This window comes from Astyanax mexicanus, chromosome 10 (assembly GCF_023375975.1).
Source record: "Astyanax mexicanus isolate ESR-SI-001 chromosome 10, AstMex3_surface, whole genome shotgun sequence".
Taxonomy (NCBI): Eukaryota; Metazoa; Chordata; class Actinopteri; order Characiformes; family Acestrorhamphidae; genus Astyanax; species Astyanax mexicanus.
In genome coordinates this window covers 6,609,443-6,627,283 of record NC_064417.1, presented here as the reverse complement: position 1 = coordinate 6,627,283, position 17,841 = coordinate 6,609,443, and the positions used below count along the sequence as shown (strand labels likewise).

Below are 17,841 nucleotides of genomic sequence, written 5' to 3'. Positions count from 1 at the left end.
TGATCACAAGCCATCAAACCAAGCTGAACTGCTTGAATTTTTGCACCAGAAGTAAAGGCATAAAGTTATCCAAAAGCAGTGTGTAAACAGTGTCTATTTTTCTATACTTTCTATTATAACTACATTTATGATTTTCAGTAATGTTCCTTATTAAACATGAAAGCTTTTTATGTAATGCTCGAATAAAAATCCTCTAGATTTAGTAGTGTAAAGTCAGGCAGAAAATTGACAAAAATCCTGGCCTGTTAAAACTAAATCCACTGTTCTAATGGATGTTTCCTTTTAGCACCACTGTGAACATTAGATTTCTGTTTAACCACATTCATGCTTATGGATTAGATTTTTGCCCAAAAATCCATTGCATATTTTTTTTTATTTAAGAGATATAATTACATCTGCATTCAGTAAATGTTTTCTGAATGACAAAATCAAGCGCTGGCTTTCATTTCTGATTGCTGAGCTCGACTCTTTGAGATATTTATTTGCTTTGCAGTTGAGGGTTATAAATAAACAAGTGGGTGAGACCATTCATATGCTGCCTTAAACGACATCTAATACTTAGTGAACCTGTTTCTATACACCCTGTTTTGCATAAATACCTCAGCCCACATTGACTTTTTCCTCCCGAAAATAAGCCGCAGAGCAGCGCTTATGTAATTACCGCTGGTCTGAGCTGGATGAGAAGATCTCTGGCTGGTTTGACAGCTGCTGTAAGAGCACTGACGGTGGTTTCTGTTCACTACAGGGGTATTACAGTCCCATCTGACTTACGGGAAATAAGTGTTGCTGTCACTCATTGCGGTGCTGCTATAGAGCTGGAGCTCTCTGAGGCCAGGTGACGAACTGCAAAGACACTGTCAGAATCTGCTGTATTTACTAGCTGAACATTTTCTGGATGTGAAAGGTGGCGGATGTGTGAGCGCTGGGCTGTTGGTCCATTTTCATACCTTTTTTTCCCTTTTTCCTCCAAATAGTAGTGCAGAGCAGTATAAAGGGTTATATTTAGAACATAACAAACATGTTATTTGTTCCTTTAACCAGGAGAAAAATGAAAAACATGAAAGAACAGGAAGGTAAATGAGTAGGGCTCAGTGATTTACATGATGCAAAAAAATGATACAGTGCAAATGCCAGAATTGTGGAATAGAATCAGAATGTATATATAAACATGAAATACACAAAATTAGAAAATCTAAAAACAGTGACAGGCACTATGAGCCTGGTGCTGGTGTTCTAAACTTTATAACTAAAGACCAGATTAATGTACAGACATCATATCTTATCAACATATCTTATCAAACAATAAAACTTACCATATCTAACCAACACAGTAACATATTTTTAATATCAAACATTAGCCAGTAATACATCTCAGAAAACAGTTAGCATCGGGGCTAACACCCTCCAGTACTTACTGCTAAATTCGTCTGTAAGCTAGCATTGCGCCGCTAGCTTAATTTCTGTGTCCTGAGGTGAATTCTAAAGATTTATTTGAACTATAGCCGTAATCCACATATTATAACAAACCTCAGAACCTACTAATCTTACCAGCACAGCAACATCATTCTGTTATCAAAAATCAGCCACTAATACATCTCTGAAAACAGCTAGCATGCAGGCTAACACACTCTTATCCTTACTGCTGCATTCCAGTGTTCTGAGCTCGTTAACTAATGACTGAAGTGAACTGTAGTCATAATCCACATATCATATCAAACTCCATAATGTATTAATCTAACCAGCACAGTGCCATCTGTCTGTTATCAAACATCAGCCATTTATTCAGCTTGGAAAAAAAAGAACTGCCCCATAGCTGTGTATAGCCATTATTGCTAATCCAGCATTTCGTTCTTCTTAATAAAAAAAAAAAAAAAATATATATATATATATATATATATATATATATATATATATACTAAAATCAGCAACTTTCTTTACTAAAATATAATAAAGATTTCTATTTTATTTTTTTTGGGACTAAGCAGGGCTGGTATATGTTATTATTACAGAGCAACATAATTCATGTATTAATGTAATACATGTATTACATGGAAGATTCTATTTAGGACATATTTAAGTATTCTAGAATCTCCTGATAATAACCTCTGGCATGTGTGGGTGTCTTCTATAATAGTAATATAACATTAAGAGTGATTAAATGTGCAGCTATAATAAACTGGTGTTTTATTGTTTTAAGGGAACTACAGTATTTACAGCATCTGTTACTGACTGATGTTCATTACAGGAAGCTTTTAAGTCTATACCAGTTATAGATTCATTCATCAGCTTTCTCAGCTGAAATACAATTGAATTGTAGAGTTAAAAATGCCTTGATAACTGCAATTAATTTTAGATTAAAAATGTGACAAAATAAAGATAAAAACTGAAAACAGAAAACAATAAAAAAATAATTTAGCAAAAAAATAAGACCAAGAGGTGAAATGAACATTGTAAACAAAAGAGTCCAAACTTGCCTTGACTAATCATCTATAGAAAATGTATCCTTTACAAATTAAAAGTCACTTCCACACAGTAAACATTTCTCTTTCTTTCCTTTCATTAGGACTCATTATCTGCCATTAGCTTTGCAGCTAACAGTAAACTGTATTGCACTACTATAACAGGTACAGTGTTGTGGTTGTAGGGTACTACTGATAAATTTAATATAATCATCTATGGTTTGTTTAAAGATTTTTAATTTTTTTTTTCTCTTAGTGCTAAGGAGTTTTAAAACCAGTATGCTAGCTCATTTTCTCATCTCAGTATTCAGCTCATATCTGTGGAGGGAAAATATATTTTATTGTATTTTCTTTTAGATTTTAAATATAGAACAGGACCAAAGTCCCTATTTTTTTGTGAGAATTGGGTTAGGTTAAGGCTGTAATCCAAAGAGGAGAATGCTTATGTAGCACAGCAGGTTGTGAGATCACTGCATGCTGATATGACACCCAGAAAACTAAACAAAAAAACATTAATTTAATAAAAAAAATATTTTTTTAATCTTTAATTTAGTACTGATGGAACAGTTTGTTCTTTAATAATTGTACATGTTATTTTACAAATCTTTATTTACATTTGTCAAGTCACAGACTGCACGTACATGTAGGAACTTCGGAGAGCTGAAACTGAACAGAAGGGCGAAACTTGAAAAGTGTGGCGGCCGTCACTGTCTCCTGCTCGTTTGGTGGGAAATGATGATCAGGTGTTGTTATGTAATGAGGCTAATCTGGGCACGCAGGCCTGTGCAGTTAGTAGTGCGGCTGCCTTTGGCTTTGACATTGGACTGCCTCCCAGCAGAGGCTTATTAAAGCAGAAGTCACATAGAGGGCAAGTGTAGGAGCTTCGTCCCAATTTCACCTGCTCCTATAGGCTGGAGTGGGCCTCGGCGAGGGGCGGGGCCTATTTTCTGTTTCTTTTTTTCAGCGTAAGGGGACAGGGCACGTCATAAGAGGAAAGGAGGTCATTTGCATAAATGGTCTGATTTGCCCTTATTGGTGATGATTGAGGTGAGTAACTTCAGAAAGACACTGCAGTTCAGAACAGTCTGTCATCTTATACTGAAGATATCATGACTTATTTTATGTCATTTTGTATGTCAGAGATTTTTGCTGCTGTTAGACCATTCATAGTTGGGTTCTTATTTATTATGTCTTAAAACAAGCCAAACAAATATGCCTCAATAGGCTAAAATCTATTAATAAAATTCTCAAAACTCATAAGCTCCCAGAGCTTCAAAATTAAATCAAATAAATTGAGTGAGCAGATTATTATGCATGTTTATTTCTTACTGTGGACACACAGCTGTAAATATTTAAATAGTTTGTTCTAAAAATTAGTTTATAACTAGTTCGATAGAATGTAAAACATTAAATATGCGTGTAGAAGCAAAAATACACTTTAAAAAAATAGCTAGTTTTATCTTTATCACTAACCCAGCACACCTACTTTCTGTAACTAAGGTTAGATGAAATAACACACATTCACACACTGTCCTGTAGTGATGCTCTCAGGATGTTTAATATATGTCACTTAGGAAATTCATAAGTAGAGTAAAGGACAGAGTTCTGTCAGAAATTTTACTCATCATCTAAAAATAAGAGAAACAATAATATAATCTTGTTTTAACAATGTTGTAATGATAATATTACAACACACTCTTATTTAGTTTTCTGTCATAGTTCTTATATTTGTGTTGGATTTAATAAGAATGTTTACAATTCATTATTTAATCAGTGTATACACTGTAAGCCTGTATAACCAGTTGCCTTAAGATTTTTAAGTAATGTTTACAGAAAACTTGTGTTAATTAGACTAAAATCATTTATTTATTATGCCTGAATTTCAAGTTCATTTTATTCATTTTTTTTGTTATATCAATTCCTTTGCATAATAATTCTACTTTAAATGTTATGTTCACGGTAAATAACATAGTATTTTTAATTCGTTATTAGTATTTTTCTTTGATTTCATTTAAATAAAATTATGATTTGACAAAATTGGATTTGGCACGTTCATACATCCATGAAAAAAACAGATCTGAGCCACATTGAGCAAAAAAAATCTGATTTTAGTCAATTCAGCCTGGTACCTGGTAATGTGAACATAGACATAGATTCGGCCAGAAGCCAATGGAAAAGAAGCTGCCATTGGCAACAGACTAAACTTATTTCTTCTAAGTTAATTCAATGCAAATATCTCTGATTAAATGTTTATGTGCCCACAAATGTTTTTTAATTTAAAATAGTTAAATAAAGTTTGAAAATATCCAGTTTTACATAAAATAAAAATGACTGGTAATTTGTTTCAGTTCAAAATAATTATGGGTTTACAGTGTCCCTCATCAAAAATCACCAGTCTCTCCAAAAAATGGGCTTAAACTTACAATCTCGTATCTCATATGCACTGATAGCCAGCAGCATTGCTTCTTTAAGGAAAGGGCAGTGAGGACGTTCTGTTCGGAGGCTGCTGTACGTGCTGTGCTTGCCCAGGTTCTGCTTTAGTTTCAGACTTTACGCTTCCTCCCAAGTCCAAATTCAGGTCACGTCCCCTCTGTCCTTATTACCAGCCTCATTGGCCCTCTTCGTAAATAGCTTATAAATCTTCATTTCTGTGCAGTGTGGATGTGTTTTAATAAAAGCTGGAGTGGTGGCCGGTGCACCGGGTGTCCCAAGCTGCTTCAGAATGAGTCAGTGTTGCTCTCAAGAGGTGACTTTTATTTTGCCAGCACACACAAACACACAAACACACACACACACACAAACACACATACACACACTAATGATGTAGTGTGATCCAAAATTGATTTCCTCAAGCCCTCCTAGGAATCAGAATCACTCTGGGGTCTAAATAACTGGAGACTAAATAAGAGAACATTGAAAAATTGGAAGTAATGGATGTAATAGTGTGAGTCCAGCAGGTGGAGCTCTTTTACAGCTTATCTGGCGTATTTCAGTTTCTCTACAGTTCTCTGCAGCCTTGATCTGTCCTTACTGGAAAAGAGCATCCATTTATTCAAAAACTATATATGTGTATATTTACATATCTGGAAAAAATATTAAAAGAACACTTTAGTTTCTGAATCAGTTTCTTAGATTTTGCTATTTATAGGTATATGTTTGAGTAAAATGAACATTGTTGTTTAATTCTTTAAACTACGGACAACATTTCTCCCAAATTTCAAAACAGAATATTCTCATTTAGAGCATTTAAATGATTTAGAGCATTTAAATGAGAAATGGCTGTGGTTCTCCTCCACCAGTCTTACACACTGCTTTTGGATAACTTTATGCTGCTTTACTCCTGGTGCAAAAATGTAAGCAGTTCAGTTTGGTTTGATGGCTTGTGATCATCCATCTTCCTCTTAACTATATACCAGAGGTTTTCAATTTGGTGAAATTAAAGAAACTTTTTTTTAAGGTAAGAAAATGTTTATACACTTTGTAAGCAGGATTTGTATGTTTCATTCCTTTAAAGGAATATATTTTAGAAATAAATGAAAAAAAAAAACAAGATTTAGTGGCTCTTTCACCTTCTCTGCTCTTGCACTAGTATTGCTGACCCTGCGCTATAATGCTGGTCTTGCACTTTTTTAAATCCATGATTAGAACATTTCAGGTATTTGCATTTGAGTGTAAAACTGAGCTTTTAGCTATCATTGTAATTTTTTTTTTTTACTTCAGTTTTTTTTTTGTACATTTTCATTTTTCCTTTAAAGTGCGGCACTGAGAATGATCTTTGTGTATTAAATGTGCAACATAAACCACTTTTGTTTTGCCTTAAATTTTCTTTGTTATTTGACATTTTTGTTTTCCCCCCCCACAGTCCACGTCCCACACGGGATGGCTTCTCCGGTGCAGAAACCCCAGGGTCCAAACGCAAGCTGTACAGTGCTGTTCCCGGCAGACACTACGTGGTGGTGAAGTCCTACCAGCCACAGGCAGAGGGTGAAATCACCTTATACAAGAACGACAGGGTCAAAGGTATGATCCAATAGAGTTCTCTGTAGTGAAGCCACAAAAAATCTTCTAATCTGGACCTTTAATCCAGTATTCAGTCCTAAACTGTGTAGTTAAGAGACCACTTCGATTTCTGAATCAGTTTCTCTGATTTTGCTATTTATAGGTATATGTTTAAGTAAAATGAATATTGTTGTTTTATTCTATAAACTACAGACAACATTTCTCTCAAATTCCAAATAAACATATCGTCATTCAGAGCATTTATTTGCAGAAAGTGAGAATTCAGACCTTAAAGACGTTTTCATAAAATTCAGAAATCAATATTTGGTGGAATAACCCTGGTTTTTAATCACATTTTTAATGCATTTTGGCATGTTCTCCTCCACCAGTCTTACACACTGCTTTTGGATAACTTTATGCCTTTACTCCTGGTACAAAATTCAAGCAGTTCAGTTTGGTTTGATGGCTTGCGATAATCCATCTTCCTCTTGATTATATTCCAGATGTTTTCAATTTGATAAAATCAAAGAAACTCATCATTTTAAGTGCTCTCTTATTTTTTTCCAGAGCTGTAAAGTACCAGTCTAAAGTTAGGACACATTCCTTCTCATTCAATGTTTTTTTTTTTCTTTTTGTTATTTTCTACATTGTAAATTAATATTGAAGACATGAAAATGAACACTGTGGTTCTGGTTTTGATAAAAGCACTTACCAAAATTTTTTTTTTAAAGCATACCAAATAACGTTTCTTTTTCAGCGAGGCTGGAGTGAATTCTCGATGATAAGCTCAGCTGCAGTTTGAACTCATTCATTCATTCATTTATTCATTCATAGCCCAATGAGATTCTGGCTGGGATTAAAGGGAAACTTATAGTGAAGCGTTGCTGTGTCGCACAAGCACAAAGCACAAATCATTCAAACAGATGTCAGATAGGGGTCACAATAAAAAGACAGTGTGAACAGTCTAATCTAAACATCGGATTTGATCAGAATGTTTATCAGATTTTGTGTCACTTTTTTTCTGCTGTGTGAACATAGCCTCAGTAAAGGCTTTTGCCAAAACCACACATCCAAGCTATTAACCATTTTTAAGAGTGTGTATTAGAATTGATTAAGTGTTGATTTCATTGTTTCTCAGTCCCAGCAGATATTAATGTATGTTTGCGAGTGTGTGTGTGTGTGTGTGTGTGTGTTTATGTGAGTGTGTAAGGTAATATTTGCTATAACAGCCCTAATTTAACTCATGAAAAGCTTCATAATGAGCTGAATCAGGCGTGTGAGCTGTGAAAACTGTAAACAATGCAGGAGTCCCACAGGACAGAGTTTGACAACCAACGATTACAAGCAACGCTAAATTGTCATTTTCTCAGAGCAGATGTTCTTCTTCAGTATGGAAATGATTGATATGACAGTCAGTTCACTATCTGTAAGTGTGATCACCTGTGTAAATGTCTCTGTGCAGTGCTCAGTGTTGGTGAAGGAGGATTCTGGGAGGGCAGCGCTCGGGGGAATGTGGGGTGGTTCCCGGCAGAGTGTGTGGAGGAGATCCCCAAGAAGAGCAATGAAGACCGACCCTGTAAGTTAATACACATATACGCTCACACACACACACACACATATGCAGGCAACCTTATCGCACACCATTTCAACCCCCCAACAAAGTTCTTTTCTTTTTTTATTATTTTCCATTTTCTCCCCAATTTTCAAGGCCAATTACCCAACCCACTCATTAGGACTCATAATGCCCCACCAGCACACCAGGAGGGTGAAGACGAGCACACGCCTCCTCCGATACATGTGAAGTCAGCCACCACCTCTTTTTTAACTGCTGCAGATATAGATACAGATACAGTATTTTATAGATACAGATACAGTAGTAAAGTACTTTTTCCGTTATTACTATACATCTCTGATAAATACTAGTTCTTTAACATACTTTATTGCCATTACTCATTGAGATGTTATGATATAGTAATATATAACAGCAGAAGACCACTTAGAGTTCTAGTTTTGTCTGCCAAGATCTGAAAGCAGAGGCTGTCATAGGCACAGGTTTACCAAAAATAATAAGCTGAACACATATTCTGGTCAGCAGCAACATTAATCTATGGACCCAGTTTACCTGCCGTCAGCAGTTCAGCAGGCGGGTGAAGTTAGTGTAATAGTGCGGGGAATGTTTTCACACTTTGGGGACTGTTAGTACCAATGTTCAGTAATTCCTTAAAGGCCACAGCCTATTTGAGTATTGTTGCTGACCGTGTGCATCCCTTCTGCAATGTTACAAGATTTATTTCAATCCAGTGTTGCATTCATTAATTTTTCACCAAGATCTTGCAGCAGCATTGATGATGGTAGAGTCTGACCACTGCACAAAGCAGCACTTCTCCAGCACATCCCAAAGATTCTCAATGAGGTTAAGGGCTGGACTCTGTGGTGAACTCTCTCTCAATCCATGTGTGAAAATGATGATCTCATGCTCCCTGAACCCTGAACTCTTTCACAATTCCAGACACATAAATCATGTCATTGTCATTTCGGAATATACCCATGCCATCAGGGAAGAAATATTTATTCCATTGATGGAATAACCTGGACTATATTCAGTATATTCAGGTAGTCAGCTGACCTCATTCTTTCAGCACATACTGTTGCTGAACCTAGACCTGCAGCACCAACTGCAGCATCAACCAACCCCACATCATTTACTTACTTAAATCCAGTGGCGACTGTTTTTGTTTTTGGCCTGGCAGTGTATTTCACAACAGATATGAACTGAATAGAACTTAATTGTGATGTCAACTTGGACCAGAATCTCAAAGGAATGTTTCCAACATCTTGAGGAATTCATAATAAATAATAATAAACAATTGAATCTGTTTTAAGAGCAAACGCAGGCTCTAACCAGTATTACTATAGTCTTACTGATGAAGTGCTCATCATTACAGTTACATCATCACACAAATAAACACACCACATTACAGAGAAATAGACAGGGTCAACTTTTAACACCACCAGATCCTTCGCCTTCTCTCTTCTCTGTTTCCTTCTCTCTCTGCTATCCTGCTACTTCTTGGATAACCCACACAATATGTGAGGAGCCTTCAGGCCATGGCAGGCTGTTCATTCAGTTCATGTACAGCACAAACTGGGCCACAATGTGCACACCAACACCTCTCATACAGCACGCTCGACTTCACCAGCCGTGCAACGTGCCTCTGCACTGTAGAAACCCAAGATGCACAATTTCTGAGAGGTTGACCCACCGGTGATACGTACAGAGTGTTTGTGTTTGTTTCCTTTATCTGAATTACGTCCATCTTGGGGACACAGTGCAGCTTTTTGTTTGCTAGTGTAGTTTCCCTTTAAGGTTTCAGAAAATGAGTCAAAAAAATGAGTCAAGAATAAATCACACTACTCAGGAGTCACAGTCTGGCAGCTCAGTTATAGCCTTCAGTTGTAGATCAAATGTCTCATATACAGTATATATTATACTAGTGCATCTCAAAAATTAGGATATAATTAAAAAAAAAAATACTTTATTTCAATAATTCAGTTCAAAATGTAAAATTCACACACAGAGAGATCTATTTTAAGCATTTATTTATTTTATTGTTGATGATTTTGGCTCACAGCCAATGAAAACCCAGAACCACTTGGTACTTTTGGCAATGTGGGAAGTGTGCCAAGTCCTGCTGGAAAATGGAATCCGCATCTCCATAAAAGTTGTCATCAGCAGAGGGAAGCATGAAGAGCTGTAAGATTTTCTGGAAAAACACTGCACTGACTTTAGACTTATATAAAACACAGTGGATCAACACCAGCAGATGACATGTCTCTCCAAACCGTCATTGTCCTGCATAATATGTAATTTTTACATTTTACATTTAATAGATTTAAAAGTGTGCTGGAATTCAGAATTGATGATTGTTGGTGTCTTATTAAGAATGATAATAGTTGAAAACAGAAGGAAAAAGCTGCTTTTGACAGAAAATTAAAGTGACAAACATAAAAAAATAATAATAATAAATGTTAATTAATTGCTTTCACTATGGGCAAGGCCCAGATATGTTTCCCCAATGATTCTACAGTAGATCAACAAAGCATTTTATTTAACAATGCCATTTATTCCAAATTTAAGGTATTTTTATTGTTGCTCACTTAAACAAAAAAATACATATAATTGATAACATTATTAGGGGACTACACGATTAATAATAGGGGCAATACTACAGGAGCATGAAATATCATGAAATCTTCAATAACAGTATTGTAGAAGATTGTACAGCACAGCAGTTAAAAACATTTTTTAGTGTCTTTACAAATTTGACAATTTCCTGACAAAAACTTGAGTAATATAATTAGTAACTATATAGATGATGTGCAGATTTGCTGGATAGTTACCAAAAATGATGAGACATGATGTTTGTCAGTAAAATTATTTTTATAAATAACTGAATCATTACTTGACTAACAGGCTGAGATTAGTCTAATGTAGTTTACTTAATAACAGCATAGTATTCATCTGCAGCTCTATTAATATAAATATGCCTATCGTTCTGTAATTATAGATACCTGAAACAGTACTGTAGCTGAATCTGAGGACGGACTGTTCTTTCTTTTTTCTGAATTTCTCATTTTGTCTGTATTATTACTGGCAGTGTGCAGCGTGCAGCACACGGGGGTCTGTAGGCAGAGAAATGGGCTGTGTCCCAAAAACCTTGCCTGTTTAAAACCACGTGCCCTGTAGGACTCTCACCCTATAGCGCTGTGTGTTTGGCACACAATGGATTGGCAGCTTTGCTATAAACATTAGGTTTGGGGTTCGGGGCTTATTGGGAAATGTCCGGGGCTATAAAGGGTTTGTACAGTCATGAAAAACCTGGAAAATTCATGGATTTAAAAGTTGCAATTTCCAGGCCTGGGATTTTTGGAAAAATCAAAATATCCAAAAAGCTTTGGAAAAGTCATGGAAATTTGGTCTACAAATCTTTGTGTTTCTGTTTATCAATGGATAAATTATTATTTATATTATTATAAATTGTGTGTCAGCATTTTTAAATGATTAATTTTAGATTTATTATAATTTTTTGTTTTTTGGTTTTATTGTACATGTCTGCACTGATGTTTTGGTCGTGAAAAATCATATGGTCTTGAAAATTTGCCTTGAAGGCATGGAAAAGTCATTTATTGGTTAAAAAGTGTATGAACCCTGGCTAAAGCCTTGGAAGCCCAGGCCAGGTGAAACTCCTGGTCTTTGTGACTGAACTTAACCCTTAAAACCCAATTAATGCAAATTGCCTCAAAAATTGCTATTTATTTTACAGCTTCATTACTCAGGAATGTGTCAACGCACCAACATGATTCATACATTGTGAAAAAAACAGGGAACCCTATTGTTTCTAAACATAGCACTGACCTCACGCTGAACTGAAGCGTTTTTGAGAAATCTAGAGGTGAGAATATCAAGAAAAATAAATCCACCTGGTGCTGCTCATGTATTCTTTCACATCAATAAGCCATGTAATGAACTATAATCAAAATCCTTGTACTTTTAATTAATATACACTCTAATCTATCTATTACTGAAAACTAAAATCTTTTGTGAATCAATTTGAAGTCTGTACATTCAAAAATAATAATAATAAAAAAAACAGGCGCTGGGTAATATTTATAGGATATTTATAGGTAGTAGGGTAATAATCTCAAAAGATGACATTTTTGAGCAGCTCAATGTCTTCTGGTATAAAGAAAAATAATAGCATATGGCTATCTCCTAACATTACTGTGTTATAACTGTGTTATAAGTGAAATGAGAAGTAACAAAAAGTATTGTATGGGTAGCTCAATAAATATTGCCCATATAATCTAAGTTTTTAATAATATATTGTTACTGAATAGCACTGGATTCCTTCTGGGTGCAACTATGTTATTTTTTATATTATGTGTTTTTAGTAGAATACACACAGTACTGGAACTATTCAAATCGGACCTGCACTACACACCCCATACCTGCACTACTGCTTATACTTGCACTGTCATACACACTATCTCCCCATAAACTGTGAACTTTAATAACTAATAAACTACGCACTCATTCACTTTACCGGCCTTAAGCTATTATTATACCATTGTTTATATGGGTTCTGTTTATACTTGCACTCTCATTACATCTTTATCAGCCCCTTCCCTCCCTCCCTCCCTCTCTTATCTCACGTATGTCTATCTGTGTCCTTGTTGTATTGTAAACATAGTGTCTCCCATTATTTTATATGTATAATCTTATTTTCTGTACTTGTTGTATTTTTGGAAAGGAGAGTAACTTAATTGTAATTTTCTGTATGTCCTGTACATGTGTATTATTGACCATAAAAACTACTTGACTTGACTTAACTTGAAATAGTTTTCGAATCAATTAATTTTCTAACAGATGCAACTGATACAACTATAGAAAACAATTAATATTAATTTTTTTCTTGTCAGAGAAAAAGTATATATACTAAATTGTGATGTTTATTCCACTTAATAGGCCTGCTTTATCAAAGTGGTTGTTCATACATAAAAAAAACATAATTCTTTACATATTTGAAGGCTGGTTTTCAAATGCAAGAAACAGGAAATCAAAAAAAAAAGCATAACGGTATTAAATACTGAGAAAACAGCTATGGTTGCTTCTTTTGCCGCAGCATCGTCGTCATCGTCTTCATCAGTGTCGGAGGAAAAAATGTCATATTGCTCAATGGAACGTGCTGAGTTGAATGTAGCTGTCCTTGGTTCTGTTCACTGTGAGCAGAAGCGGTTGCTTTTTGCGGGGATGGTGTGTGAAGTCTGCATTTTCTGTGCAAATTGGCATAAGGGGCCAGGGGCAACATTCTGTTGAGAGTTGTTATTTTGGGCCAAATGAATGCCTTCCACATCATTGCGGTCACTGTGCATTTTCAAGCTTCTTGCATGAGAGAGTGTGTGTGTGTGTGTGTGTGTGTGTGTGTGTGTGTGTGTGTGTGTGTGTGCCACACACTCGAGACTGCGGGGGACCAAAGGTCATTGGAGTTGAGATTGGGCCCCAGTCTGGTGTGGACGTTGCTGCTGGGGAAAAATCCATTTAAATCATTTGCCATTCAGACCTGAAGCTACAGGAGGCCATCTGTCTTTTTACTGGACGCCGCTACATAGCTCAGCATATTCACACTGTGTGTTTCTATGTCTCTGATTGTATACAGAACACATAGAACAAGCATAGCACTCTATGGCTACCTTTACACATTAGGTAAAGGTTGCTCATATCTGATCTTTTTTTGTCATGTGTGACACAGATTTGTCATTTGTGTGACATTTTCAATTTTAACGTTAGTATAAACCCTGACTGTTGTGGGGATATAGTGGACCATATAGTAAATACCAGATAATTGCATTATATGAGCATATTATAGAACAAATTAATTCTGTTGGTGAGACATAGATCTGGATTGACCCACCCATTGACCCTAGCAATGACACTGATGTGTGTAAAATCCTATTGCGACCATGTTGGTGCAATCCACCGCCAAATTAATATCAGGTCAACAGTTATTCACAACTGGTTCATAACTAACCAGTCATAAACTGCCTGCAGTTGTGTACCTATATATTAGACCTCAAAGTTTGGACACATCTTAAATTCAGTGTTTTTTCATTATTTTATCATGAAGAAAAACATCTTGTTTTTTTTTTTGTTTTTTTCTCAGTCAGCTTTATGAGGTAGAGTCACCTGGAATTCAGGCGTTCAGTTAACAGCTGTGCTGAACTCATCGAGAGTTAATTAATTTAATTTCTTGTCTTCTTAATGTGCTTGAAAGCATCAGTTGTAAAGTTGTAATGAATCCATATTATGGTAAGATCTACCCAACTATGTATAGAAAAAAGAATAATTTAATGAATAAAGGTCAGTCAATCTGCTGTCACAAAGATCATCAAAAACGTTATGATGAAACTGGCTCTCATCAGGGGCGGCCCTGGAAAAGAAGACTAATAGACTATAGAATAGGAGTTACCAGCCTCAGAAAGATAAGAGCCAACCTTAATGCTTCAGAGAGTATTTTGGTTTGTTTAACACTTTAAAGTTACTACATAATTAATTATGTGTTTCTTTATAGGCTGGATGACTTCTGTATTAATACACAATGTATGAAAAAAATGTATAAAAATATTTTTAAAAAATTGAATGAGAAGGTGTGTTAAAACCCGTGTTTCTAATACAGTGGACAGTGAGTGTACAGAATGTGTACATTCTTTTTCTGTGGCCTCCATGTGAGATAGTGAAGAATAAAGCAGAGGGTGGTCTGCTGTGGCTTTGTTATTTTTCATGTAAACGCTTTTAAGCCCCTCTTTCAATGGTTTTATCCTGTGGTGCTTGACTGTACACTGTTGTGAGTACAGTGCTTTTTTACTGAAAAAAAAAGCGCTGCTCCTGACAGCTTGCTGTGGACAGATCGGGAGCCGTGGCAAACAGCAGCTGTGATTGGCCGAGGGGCTTTTGGCCCTGGTGACTCACTGGCCAGGCCGAGGGAGAGAAGGGCGGGTTGACTCAGCTTCTTCACTGTAACATCTCCACTGTCCAGTCATGCGGTGGTGTGCTCGAGAGGATATGCCTTTTGGTTGCTCGCATGGCGTGTGGCTCTGCCTCTCATTGGCTGTTGGTTATGAATTGCTGATTGCTGTGATTTGCATACATTAGAATATTATGCATACAGGGCAATATCGAATAAAGCTTAGTTTCCTACTGAAATCAAGAAAATTGTCTCTACTGTTCAATACTTTCTACTAGGGGTGGGTGATATGGCCCTAAAATAATATCACGATATCTCATGGGATTTACGCGATAGCGATACTCTTGGCGATGTGACAAAACTGTATGACAAAAGAATGAAAAAACTATATATATATTTCAAGAATGCACTACTGCAACAAAATTAAACATTAAATTAAACATTATTTTGGCATACAATGTGATATGGCACACCCCTAACTGAAATATTAATATAAATAATATATAAAAAATATCAGATTTGTAACAGAAGCCATTGATACAGAATGTAATGATACTAATAATGCACTCCAAATTTCTTCATATATCCAGGATTAAAGTAAAATAAATGATACTGCACAGAGATAATCTGTCTCTAGTAGTGAACATATAATGGGATAAATGAGAACAGTGGGAATTTTTCTTTTGCTAAAAACACCAAAAATATATATGTGATCATTTGTGATGTGATAATTAGGGGTAGGTGATATGACACAATATTTCAGGGTATAACATCATTCATGATATTATTGCGTATGAAACGGTATGGCACATCCCTACTTTCTACTATATTTTGGAGCTTTGCTGTGAGGATTTGATTGCATTTAAGTGACAGAAGCCTGCACTGTTTAAATAGCAACAGTGCTTGTGAATATATCTATGCCTATGGGTGTGGTGGTCTGAAAATTAGGTGTATTCATGTACATTTCTGGCATATTGCTATCTTGGCAAAGGAAAACGCAGGTGCACCACTGGATGAATACAACCTAGACAGACGTGAACCAACAGATGTTCATTGCTATCTTGGCAGTGAATTGTCAACAAAGGTACATCCCCAACACTTGTACGCCCATACTTGTTACACCCACATAGACCCGCAGTGGTGCACAAACCTATAGTGTTTGCCTGTTGGCAGCTATGAAAATGTATACATCAACAATAAACAAACTAAACAAATAACAAACGAGAAGTTTCCTCTGCTGTAAAACATTGAACATGTGAAGTGCACTGAAGTGCACCTGGCTCTTAAAGGTAATGACAAGTAACACGCTGATTGGTTAGTTCACACTACACCCAAAACACACCCATGATTAATTTGTGTTTGTTTTGAGCCTCGAAAGGTGTACTTTTCCCATTGTTACAATAGCATACTAACACGCCCTAAATCAAGCAGCGTAGTACGCAGTTGATGGCTCGGTTCAAGGCCAATAGATGGCTAAAACAGTGGCCGAAGTGTAGTGCTTGTTCATCTGCACAGATGACTTGCGTCCACAGTTAATCCTGTTGGATGTGGTTGGTCCTTCTTGGTGGTATACTGACATTACCCTGGATATCGTGGCTCTTGATACATCACAAAGACTTGCTGTCTTGGTCACAGATGCTCCAGCAAGACGCACTTACTGGTGCAATGTGCAATTAATAAAGATTGGCCACCAGGCTGCTCCAATTTAGCCTCCCACACTAAAATGACAGGTGTTTCAGTTTCATTGTCCAACCCCTGTATATTGCGTATGTTGTATCGCACCAGATACAATATAAATCTGATCTTACAGCATGTCACTGATTGATTTTTTTATAGTATTTGATTGTGTTAAAAACACATTATAGACAACACATGCCTAGGTTTGATTCCTGTCTGGGAAACAGGCCCTCAGCCTGTGAAAGCTGTGTCTCGGGGTGAGCAGCATGTGTGAAAGGTGAGAAATGCTCAGGTGTTTAGGGAGTCAGCATGCCCTCTTCATGTGTGCTGCTTATCTGCGTATCTAAATCTGTGGCTGTGGAAGCAGCTTCTCCATCACGACAAGGCAAAGGCACAAGAGTGAGAACATGTGAATGGTGTTACATCGGAAAATGGCAGCGATTCAGCACGTCCTTGGAGAGAGTAGTGATTCTGTGAGCTGTGCTTTTGTCCTACATTCCCTGCAGACGCAGGCCTTGTCTTGTATCATACTGTATATAAAGTGCTTGACAGTTAAGAATAAATAATCAGATCAGATTTTCTAATTGATGATTATAATGATTTGCATTCAGATTCAGTGTTTGATACAGTTTGTGATATGGAAAACATAAGTGATGCCTAAAAATGTGGCCTACGTATGCAGATTCATTTATGCATATTCAGTATATTAGTAGATCATTTAACATTATATACTACAACTCTGGAAAAAATAAAGAGACCACTTCAGTTTCTGAATCAGTTTCTCTGATTTTGCTATTTATAGGTTTATGTTTGAGTAAAATGAACATTGTTGTTTTATTCTATAAACTACGGACAAAGTGTCTCCCAAATTCCAAATAAAAATATTGTAATTTAGAGCATTTATTTGCAGAAAATCTGAAATGGCTGAAATAATGAATCTCAAATAATGCAAAGAAAACAAGTTCATATTCATAGTTCAAGTTTTAAGTGTTCAGAAATCAATATTTGCTGGAATAACCCTGGTTTTTAATCACAGTTTTCAGGCATCATGTTCTCCTCCACCAGTCTTACACACTGCTTTTGGGTAACTTAATGCCTTTACTCCTGTTGCAAAAATTCAAGCAGTTCAGCTTGGTTTGATGGCTTGTGATCACCCATCTTCCTCTCGATTATATTCCAAAGAT

At 36.2% G+C, this 17,841-nt stretch overlaps 1 protein-coding gene across 1 annotated transcript in view; it reads left to right on the top strand.

The window, feature by feature from the left end:
- The window catches only part of shank2b (SH3 and multiple ankyrin repeat domains 2b), a 204,809-nt gene that overhangs the window by 109,926 nt on the left and 77,042 nt on the right, over window positions 1-17,841 (top strand). Inside the window, exons 14-15 of the mRNA XM_022683849.2 lie at window positions 6,322-6,479; window positions 7,921-8,034. Of these exons, the coding sequence (XP_022539570.2) occupies window positions 6,322-6,479; window positions 7,921-8,034 (272 nt within the window). The remainder of the gene's footprint in view (window positions 1-6,321; window positions 6,480-7,920; window positions 8,035-17,841) is intronic.